Raw genomic sequence first — 10,283 nt, 5'->3', positions numbered from 1 at the left:
CTGCTGGGAGGAAAAGTAAACAGAAAGGGGGCCAGAAGGGCTGGGCAGAAGATGGGGGTGTTATCAGGTACCCAATCTGCAAGGCTCTGTTCAAAAGGGAGGAGAAGGCTGGAACCATCAAAGCTGCTCTGGTGGCCTCGATCCAGGTGGGAGAAAGGTTTCCTCCAGCTTCTGCTGGGCTTCTTCCTTCTCATGGTGTACTCCACTTCCTCCCAAGCCAGGGACAAGCCCCAACATCCTCTTCCTCTTCTCTGTGTGGGAGATGATCATCGGTGTGCTGGGCAGTGTGAAGGGCAACCCCCTGCCCTGGGCAGCCCCTTTGGTCCCTGGTGGGGCTGGGGGGGCCCTTGGGTGGGAGCAACAGGGCAGTGCCCCAGGAGCAGTGGTTTGGAAGAGTGATTGAGGCTACAGTTTGGGCGATAAGCAAGCCTGTGAGGATAAGCTGTTCCACTCCTGGGGGCACACCCATCCAAGCTCATCACAGTTTATATCCACTATACAAGATCCTAGATAGTATAGAAAGTTACATACATACTTATAGATGTGTGTGCATACATTATGTGAGTTTTCCATGAATGTATATACATGGTCAAACAGTCTCAACAGTTTTTGGGAAGAGGCATCTTGCTGACCTGGACTGCTGAGTTTGGCTGCTGAGGGTCTGCAAGCCAATTCCCTGGGGGTGACCACTCTTGGTGCTCTGGGACAGACACAGTGATGCCCTGGTTGTTCCATCGTCTCACTTCTCACTTCTCTTCCCAGCCTGGCAGCACAGGAGCCTAGTCGGGGTGGCAGCATCCTTGGGGGCACCCAGCCATGTCTGGGGAAGGAACAGGAGGGTCCCTGGGGGTGTCACCAAGGCTGTGCACAGGAGCTGGTCCCTTGGCTGGGCAGTGTTTGAGAGCCAGAGCAGGTGGGGAGCAGGGCATAGGAGGATTTTGCTCACACACCCTCTACATCACTTGTGCCTCTCAAGAAGTTGAGACATCTGTGGGCTGGCTTTTCCGTGAAACAGCCTGCTCTTCTGGTTAGCAAAAATCCCCAGCTCTCCCTTGCACTCCTCCTGCACGCCTCCGGTCTCGTTCCCCCATCACAGCCACCTCACTAGTGTGTCCCATCACCCACGGCCAGGCAGGAGGCTCAGGAGATGGTGTCTCTAGTGGGAATGATCCTTACTACCTCATGCTGGCAGAAGGAGATTTTCCCTTCACAGGAGGGGAAGGCTGAGGCCAGCAGGACTCCAACCCCAAGCCCCTCCAAGGCCAGCATTTCTCCTGGTGACCTTGAGACAGAGAGTGGAGGCAGCTGGCTGGCTCTCAGGGCCTGTCCCCCCATCTGAAATACCAGCTCAGTCTATAAATAACACCTGGCATGGTTCTCTCCCCAGGCATCAGAGCACTGAGAAACTGAGCCCTCTATGCCCTCATGCCACAGGACTCGTGCCCCATTTTAGAGATGGGGAAGCTGAGGCACAGTGGGGTCCTTGACCCTGCCTTGCAGTGAGCTGTGATGCAGTGCTGTGGGTTTGCAGGGCACTGGGAGGTGTTTTCCAGTGGTAGAGAGACTGGTCCCCACTGGGAAGGGGAGGATTTGATGGGGGCTATTGCTCTGCCAGGGGATCCACATGTTGTCCCACCCCAGGTGTGCTGTCAGGGCAGTCAGGGTCCCTTTGTCTCCGGAGAAGTGGACCGCAGGGGCCTGGTGTGTTGTAACCCTGTAGTAGCCCCCCTGCCCTCCTTGCTCACTGCTCCCTCTTGACCATATCTGCCAGGGACGGCAGTTCCCACCCCAGCAGCTGCCTCCCGGGGCAATCGGTGGGGAGCACATGGCCCTTATCCGCAGGCCATCCGCGGGCAGGGCTCCCTGCCATCCCTATCAGTGGGGCGGCTCCGGACCTGCGGCTGAGGGGAACTGTTCCTGCTGCACTGGGGCCGGGGCTGGGGGCATTGTCACTTCCCCACGCTGACCATTGCAGGGGGATGGTCGAAGGTCCGGGACTCCTCTCCAGCCCTGTGCTGTGACACAGATGGATTTGCAGGGGTCCGGCCAAGGCCATTGCACTGGGAGGTTGTGGATTGTGGTGGGACATTGAAGGCAGGTGGTGGCAGCAGCCTTATGACTGCCAGCAGGATCTGCACCCCCCGTCCACTTTCACCAAACTCTCATCAGCAACTTCCTTACCAGGGTGATGCTTGTGGGCACCAGGAGTGGGGGGTTCGACAGGGCCAGCACCTTGGGAAAGGCTTTTCTGTCCCTTTCACAATTCTGAATGACCTCTGTGTTTTATTATTTTCTTAAGGTGTGCCCACCTTCCTGTTTCCAGTGGCTTGGCAGGGTGCTGCTGGAAAGCTGGCAGGGTGGGGATGATGACTCTCTCCAAAACTCCAGGGGTGTGAGGGACCAGGGTCATCTGTGGCTGTGCAAAGCATGGGCATCCCTGTGAAGAGGTGCCTGTGGAGTGTGGTTTTCCCCAGAGGTGGGGCCGGACATCCCCCCATGCTCTGAGATCCCATTGCTCTTGGGGTGCTGGTCCTGCCTGGCAGAGTGAGGGATGTCCCTTGGGAGAGGGAGCATCCTGGCTGCTGTGTCCCACTGAGCAGGGTCTGTCCCTCTGTGTCATGTAACAGCAGTGAACATGGATCCCCAAAAGCTCAGAGTGCAGATCTTTATAGTCCATTTGTCTGGCTGTACCACAGCCTGAGCTGGTGTGAGGTTCTCACTCCTCAGCGTCCCTGTCATCCGCAGTGGCCCCAGACTCTGGATAGGAAAGGAGAGTATGAGGAGAAATGTGTTTTGGTCTCCTACTACCTCTTACCAGGGCTTTTAATGAGGATTTTTCTTCCCTAACATGTCCTGGGCATGGGGAAGCTGGTGATGGTCTGCTGGGAGCCTGCTATGCCTGCCAAGGTCAGCCCCTCTGGCCATAACCACAGGGAATTAGAAACGGGTGGAAAACTGTATAAAACCCCAAGCAAATATTTGCATTTCAAGGGATTTTCCAAGTACTGGAGAATGCTGACACAGCAGCAGTGTGGGCGATGGATGGCATGCCAAGAGGGTCTGCTTGGCTATTTTTTGGGGGCAGAATTTCAGTGGTAAAAGAGTTTTGTTTAAAATAAAAAAAGCTAATAAAGCAAATGGAGAGATTTTCCATCACAGCTGCTGGCTTCTCTGGCAGCTCCTCAGGGCAAAATAGCCACCCTGATTCTGAGGGAGCCATGACCCTTCAAACCACCCCTGCCCTGGGCTGGTAGGTGTGTGGCTTCTGTCTCAGTGCTCCTTTTTCCTCTCTCTGCTGAAGGGATTTTTGGCAGGAAAGGGGCTCCCTGTACCTGGGGCTGCTCTGCCCAGGGGGGCGTCCTGTGAGTCTGGGGCTGAGGTCGAGCTGGTGGGAGCCTGACCTATCTGTTGCCCCAGTTTTGCCTGCGCCCAGAGGTTGCTCACCTGCTGTTGGCTCCTGCCCACCCTGCCACCTTTTGGCCATGGTAGCGGCCGGAGTGGAGACGGGTGACTGGTTGTCTTGGTTTAAAAAGGCAAATGCCTGCCGAGGAAGGCGGTAACCTGACTGGAATGGAAAGAAGACCCCTCCCTCCAAATTATTATCCTTCGAAATTAAGAGGCTCTCAGGCAAAAAAGTAGAAAAAGGAATTACAGTTCTTTACTAAAAATATATGCAGAACAAAACAGAACAAACACCACCACTTTAACAGAAGCAGCTAGGTCCTGCTTCGCCTTGCGGTGCTGCTGTAACCACGGACAGCAGGGGACGCTTGGCACGGGGCGGGAGGAGAAGGGTCAGCCGAGAGCGCCGTGCCGAGTTCCAGGACTCACCGAACCACGGTGGCGGGGACGGTGTGGGAACCTTCCCGTGGGCAGCACAAGGACCCTCTCACCGTTTGCCGGAGTGGATGAGTGGGGACGGGGTGGTGTTGGAAGCTCCTCCTCGGGCAGTGCCGGCCCCCGCCGAGCCTGGAGCGAGCTCCGGCGGTGATAGCAGTCTGCAAATAAACCAGCATAGGATGTGTAAGGTCGGGACCCTCCTGGAGCCGCTGCGAGCCCCAGCAAGGGGGTAATCAGGCACTGGAATGGCCTGCCCAGGGAGGTGGTGGATTCTCCGTCCCTGGATGTTTTTAAGATGAGACTGGATGTGGCACTCAGTGCCATGGTCTAGTAACCATGGCGGTAGTGAATCAAGGGTTGGACTTGATGACCTCAGAGGTCCTTTCCAACCCAGCATTTCTATGATTCTATTCTATGGTTCTGTGATTCTATGACAGCTGAGCGCTAAAGCTGATGGGACCAGAGGTGCGTGGAACGGGCGAAGATGAACGCAGAGACTCTCTCCACACCACTTCCCGCTCCCGAGCCAGGGAAGAAGCGAGCAAAAATCCTCCCAAGTCCAAACCCACTGTACCTGCTCTTCCCACACTGCCCCAGTGCATAGGCAGAAGAAACCAAGGAATTCCAGCTCTGCAGGGAAAGTCGTCAGCCCTTCGATGGGAGAGCCATTAAGATCTGAGCTAGAAAGACAATTGAACTTGATGTTTCCCTAGCAGAAAGGCTTGATTGATTTTCGCTCAAAACTGTGTATTTGTGTGGAGAAAATTCATCAAAGGGTTTGAACCTATAACACTGGTGGACGAGGGTGCCCACAGACCCTGATGGCCTCAGGACCATACATCCCAAGCATAGATAGGGGCTGCAGTAAATAAGAAGTTGAGGTTACCCTGGCCTACCCCATCCTGCTGTGTTCCCTCTCTCCACACCCATCTCCACCAGCTCCCGGGGCAGGTCGAAGCAGGCGAGCTGGAGGCACGTCCTGTCCTGCTGGCACAGGGAGGGCTCAGCGCCACGAACTGCAGGGGTGAGAGCCCTCCCTGTCCCCAGCTCTGGCGTGGTGTCCACAGCAGGATGGTGTAATGGTGTGTGAATATGTCTTGGCCGCATGCAGGGTGGGATGGGGTGGTCTTGGGCAGGGTAATGGGGCTGGGGGTTTGGTGGAGGTGAGTCAGTGCTGCTTGTATCACCGGTGCATCCAGCACCAAGAGAGGATAGAGAAGGGAGTGTGTGCAATGATGGAAAACTTGCATGCGTGTGCATGCGTGGTGGGACCAGCTCATGCAGAACATCAATGTGTGGGGATGCCCCCCTGCTCTGGGCTTGGGGTCCAGTCATGTCCTGCATTCCCATCTCAGGTTGGCAGGATGCTCCATGCCCTACAGCCATACCTGGCACCTGGGGGTGTGCTGTGCTTGGGGACTGCAGGGGACCCAAGGGCTCAGTCAAGCTTTGGTACCGCCTCAGCGGTGAGGAGGGTTATGATGATGCTGGAGCAGAGTCAGGGACAGACCCAGGTGTGCTGGGCAAGGGGACCACCATGTGCCCCGATGCAGTGGGCACCCCTGGGTGGTGCTGGCCCTGGGGCTGCGTGCAGGCAGGTGAACAGGCTCCTGCACAGCCTGTGTGCACAGCACACTGTGCAGCACGTGTGTGTGCATGCTGGGACAGGCCTCTGCTTCCCTGGGGCCACGGATACGTGCAGATCATGCCTGTGGTTATGGACCGCAGGGGGATGAGCGCCGGGTAAATGAGGCAGGAGAGCAGGACTGCCATGACATAACAGTGACCGCCAGAGGCCGGCACAGCAGACATCACAGGAGTTGACATGTTTCTTCGGATGTGGGCAATGCTGGTGACACTGGTGTGGCACAGGGGTGCTGAGTGGGGGGCCTCCCATAGGGCCCCTGCACCACGTGGGGTCCAGGAGCATCTAGGGTTTTGGCCACCCCCTGCAAGGGGTTTGCTTGTGCAAGGTGGGGGTGAGTGTGTGAGTGAGTGCACAGGGCTGGGTGTGCAGCGTGTAGTGTGCCAGGTTAGTATGGGGGTACAGCATATAGGGCAGGACAGGGGGCATGTACAGGGATAGGGGGCTTGGTTAATGGGGCTGAGGAGAGGGGAGGGCCAGGTGTGTGCAGCACCTCTAACATGCACAGAGCCCCACAGCAACACCCTCCTTTCCCCATCCCATTCCCATAGCAACTGAGGCATCCCCCCACCTCACCACCCCATTCCTGTGAAAATGGCAGCATCTTGCTCCCACAGCGAGATTCAGGGCACCCATTTGGAGTCCTGGTGCCACTCTGGCTTCAGCAGGAGCCCACTGCCAGAGGGGCAAAGTGTGGAGGGTTCCAAAGGGACCCAGTACAAACCAATACTCATTTTCTTTGAGGTGCTGGGAGGACACCTGGAGCCGTGGGCACCCCTGGGACCCATGAGGATGCTGAGATCCCTCTAAGACAAGGATACATTGCTCCTAACACCTCAGCTCCCTGCTCAGTGTGCCACCTCTAGCCTGCTGTCCCCCTCCTCAGGCCATGGTGCTGTTGATGTCCCCAGGGGCTGGAGTGCTGAGCCGGGGCTGAGCAGTGGGCCAGCCCTGCCCCCTAGTGCCGTGGGAGCTGCACCCTGCAGGGTTCAGCCCCGAGGCTGCTGGAGCTGAGCCACCACAAACTCCTCACAAGGCCCACACAGCTGTGCAGGAGCATCACCTCCCACCCTGCCCCGCTGCTGAGTGGACAGAAGGACACATCCTGGACCCTGCATGGCACAACCAGCCCATCTCCGGCCTGCCCTTGGGAATACGCAGCAGTGTCACCCCAGCACAGGTGCCCTGGGACATGCAGGAGTGCCGGCACGGGTGACAGCCGCCTTCCCGGCACCCCGGGTCGATAACCGGGCGGCCGAGGCTCTCTGTGGGCCGGGACACCAATGGGTGGCTGCAGCAGCGGGAGAGGGAGGGGAGCACTGGAGGCTCTGGTTAAACTGGAACGAGGCGCGGCGCCCGCGGTCCCTGCCCTGGGGACTCTGACCCCGTGGGCCGGCGAGGGGAGCTGAGGCAGGCGGTGACGAGCAGCCCCACAGACACAGAGCCGGCAAGGGCAGAGCAGGATGGATCCCACCTTCGAGCTGGCAGATGACCCCAGGTGGGTGCTGGAGACCCTCACGCTGCTTTTCAGCCAGGCAAATCTAACTTTTTGCAGCAGAATTTCGGATTATTCCATCTGTCAAGGAGGGGAGCCAGTTGTGGGTGAGGCAAGTCACGCAGGGGACTGCGGGGACCCTGCAGGGCTGGGTGTCCCCGTGCCCTTGTGGCCCTCTGCAGCACTCCCTTCTGCTCCACAGGTTCTCCCACAGTTTGGTGGAGATGCTGATCAGGAACTACAGCGTGCCGGCAGCCTGCTTCTCCCTGCCACCCACCTCCCGGCAGCTGCTGCACCGTAGGTGGGGGGGCAGGGTTGGGGACACCCTCCTCTTGTTGCTGGTGGGAGCAACAAGGGATGAAGGTGGTAGGGTGGCTATGGCAGCTGCAAGCAAGGAGCAGCCCCAAAGAAGGAGGAGGCAGTGTGGTGCTACCAGGGTCTTAGCCTCCCACCCCACAGTCCTGCCTGCAGGGGTGGGGATGGCCCAGGAAGGGCCAGCACCAGGGCAGGTGACATGGGACAGGGAGCAGCGGGGCAGAAACGCCAGCTCTGGCACAGCCAGACATGTGTAGGATGTGGCACAGAGCTTCCCAAACCTGTGGGGTGGTGGGTCGGGGGGCAGCTCTCTGCAGTAGGGGCCCCAGGAGGGATAGGACATGATGAAGACGGCTTCTCCCCCCTCCCTGGCAGAGCTGGATGCAGCCCAACTTGCCATCATGGGCCTCTGCACCATCATGACGCTGCTGTCGGTTGCGATCTTTGTGGAACAGGCTTTCTACCTCACCCGCAAGATCCGCTGCCCCATCAAGATGAAAACCCTTCGCTGGAGCAGCTCAGCCCCTATGGTGAGCTGGGGTGTGGGGGTGGTGGGGAGCAGCACCCCAGGGGGCCAGGGCCACCCAAGGAGTGCCAGCCCACAGGAGGGGAGTGTCGGTGTGCCAAGCTCACGTTCCCCCAGGTTGTGTCTGTGGTCAGCTGCTTCGGACTGTGGTTCCCGCGCTCCATGATGGTGGTGGAGATGGCTACCACGGCGTGAGTATCACCCACCCCAGGGCAGGGGCGCTGTGGAGCCCATGGGGCTTGACTTGCCTTCCTCCTCCTCCTCCTCCCCAGGTACTTTGCCATCTGCTTCTGCCTCCTGATGCAGGTCATGGTGGAGGGCTTTGGGGGGGAGGAGGCAGTGCTCAGCACCCTAAAGGATGTGCCCATGGTGGTCAGCACTGGGCCCTGCTGCTGTTGCTGCCCTTGCCTGCCCAAAATCACCATGAGCAGGTGAGGGAGACATGGAACAAACCCCTACTCCTGGGGAGGGCTTTTAGCCCTTCCTTCTGCTGGGCTGGAGGAGAAGTCCCTGGGCAGAGTGCTATTGGTCTTTCTCTCTATTCCAGGAAAAAGCTTAAACTGATGATGCTGGGGACTTTCCAGTATGCCTTCTGCAGGGCAGTTGCTGTCTTCCTGGGGCTGGTCCTGCACACCGATGGGAATTACAACCCTGCTGACGTGAGTGCGAGGGCACAGGGATGGGCAGGGTGATGTCCTAGACAGGGAGCCTCTGCTTGCCCTTGCCTTTCCCAGCAGCTTTGTCAGCTCAGGACTATATTTTGTGTGCTGCCCCTACAGATTTCGGCGGAGAGTGTGGCCCTCTGGATCAACACCTTGGTTGGCGCCTCCACCCTCTTTGGCCTGTGGGCCCTGGGCATCCTTTTCCGGCAGGCCCGGCAGCACCTGGCTGAGCAGAACATCCAGGGCAAGTTTACCTGTTTCCAGGTGAGCCCCTGTCCTGCCCAGCCCCCTCCTGCAGCACAGATGGGATGAGGGGGCATGGAGGAAGATGGTGGGACAGGAGCTGCTGCTGGGAGAGAGCCCGGTCTGGCTGTGGGACAGTGGGAAAGGTGAAGGGTGGGATCCTGGCAGCGGCGCAGTCCCCACCACCTGTGGTGTTGGTGGTTGCAGCTCCTTCTCGTCCTGACGGCACTGCAGCCTGCCATCTTCAGCATCCTGGCCAACAGCGGCAGCATCGCCTGCTCGCCGCCCTTCTCCTCCAAGGCCAGATCGCAGCGTAAGTTGGGAGACGGGGGAACGGCCTGTGCTCCTGGCTGAGCCCCTCCATCACATGGCGTGGCATGGGGAGGGGGCGTAGTGGAAGGTGACAGCTTCAGATGACCCTTCTGCTTTTCCAGAGATGAACCTGCAGCTGTTGATCCCGCAGACCTTCATCCTGGCAGTGCTGACGCGGATGTACTACCGCAAGCAGGACAACAAGCCAGGCTACCAGCCCGTCAGCTTCGCACCCACAGGCACTGACGTCAAGGCGTGAACGGGAGGGAGAAACTGGGGTGCCAAGGGGTAGAGTGGGGTGAGAGGCTGGTGTGCTCTGTACAACCATCTCCTCCCCCAGCCCTGGGGAGCTGCTGGCAGCAGAGGAGGCAGAGGGGAAAGAGCATCTTGGGACCAAGTGAAAGGGTTTGAATCCTGAAAGCCATGTGCCAACGGGATCCGTGAAGCTGCCTCCAGCATGGGGGCTCTTGTCTAGCACTGAGTAAAGATGAATTTGTACTTGAGTCTTGTGCTGGTGGCTGGGTTCATATTATCTCTGTCCAGGTTGGGTGGGAGACGACTCCAACGAGGGTAAGGAGTATGAAATCCAGAGCAGCACAGCCATGGCGTGGGACCATCATGGGGTGCCCAACATCCAGCTGTGACAATGACCTGTGGGTGCTGCTGGCTGGGGTCCCAGAGCCAAGGCAAGGCCAGGTGATGGTGATTTCTCACAAGACCTCTGGACAGGTCTGGCCTGTCCCTGGGGCACATTCTCCATGGCAGTGGTTGCTCCTGAGAGCACAGAGGGAGCATCCACACCTGCCAGCCTGGAGCCAGGCAAAAGGAACCTTGATGAGCCTTTGTAACACAGGCAAGTAGTTAATGCTGCCTTAACCAGCCTTGCCCCAGTACCTGCCCTATACTTAGAGCAGAGGTGGGGACAGACATCAGGAGCAATTGCAACTTGCAGAAACCACTGGGTATTTTTGGACTTCCAAGTGTTCATTACAGACATCACAACAGGCACAACTTAGCCCGTGTTTTCAAATGAACAAATCACATGTTTAAAATCCTAAAAAGTTGCAGCACTCTCTGATGCTCTTGTTTCTACCAGCATCCTTGGCACCTTTCAACTCCCTTCTGCTGCTGCTGCTGTTCTTTGCCATCAGAAAGTCCCCTCCTGGGGCTTATACCAGCTCTACAGAGGAAGTGAGGTAGGGCTTTATCACAGGAGTGGACTCTGGATTTAGCAGCATCAAACTC

At 58.1% G+C, this 10,283-nt stretch overlaps 1 protein-coding gene across 1 annotated transcript; it reads left to right on the top strand.

Annotated features, from left to right (window-relative positions):
- The first annotated feature begins 6,816 nt into the window (after positions 1 to 6,816).
- On the top strand, positions 6,817 to 9,541 carry SLC51A (solute carrier family 51 subunit alpha). The gene is made up of 9 exons (XM_050308271.1): positions 6,817 to 6,983; positions 7,183 to 7,277; positions 7,671 to 7,825; positions 7,939 to 8,012; positions 8,094 to 8,252; positions 8,369 to 8,480; positions 8,601 to 8,747; positions 8,934 to 9,039; positions 9,161 to 9,541. Exons 1-9 carry the CDS (start codon positions 6,949 to 6,951, stop codon positions 9,295 to 9,297), a joined length of 1,020 nt encoding a protein of 339 aa, XP_050164228.1. The 5' UTR covers positions 6,817 to 6,948; the 3' UTR covers positions 9,298 to 9,541.
- Positions 9,542 to 10,283: the final 742 nt, after the last annotated feature.

This window comes from Myiozetetes cayanensis, unplaced genomic scaffold (assembly GCF_022539395.1).
Source record: "Myiozetetes cayanensis isolate MyiCay16 unplaced genomic scaffold, myiCay2020 scf13, whole genome shotgun sequence".
NCBI classification, from domain to species: domain Eukaryota; kingdom Metazoa; phylum Chordata; class Aves; order Passeriformes; family Tyrannidae; genus Myiozetetes; species Myiozetetes cayanensis.
The sequence above is the reverse complement of the archived record's forward strand: the minus strand, read 5'-3'. Positions and strand labels throughout refer to the sequence as shown.

Excerpts from the sequence above, each read along its gene's own strand:
- SLC51A (XM_050308271.1), top strand. The coding sequence starts at position 6,949 with ATGGATCCCACCTTCGAGCTGGCAGATGACCCCAG. Across the intron at positions 8,253-8,368 it reads CCCAAAATCACCATGAGCAG|GAAAAAGCTTAAACTGATGA; the intron begins GTGAGGGAGACA and ends TCTCTATTCCAG. Across the intron at positions 8,748-8,933 it reads GCAAGTTTACCTGTTTCCAG|CTCCTTCTCGTCCTGACGGC; the intron begins GTGAGCCCCTGT and ends TGGTGGTTGCAG.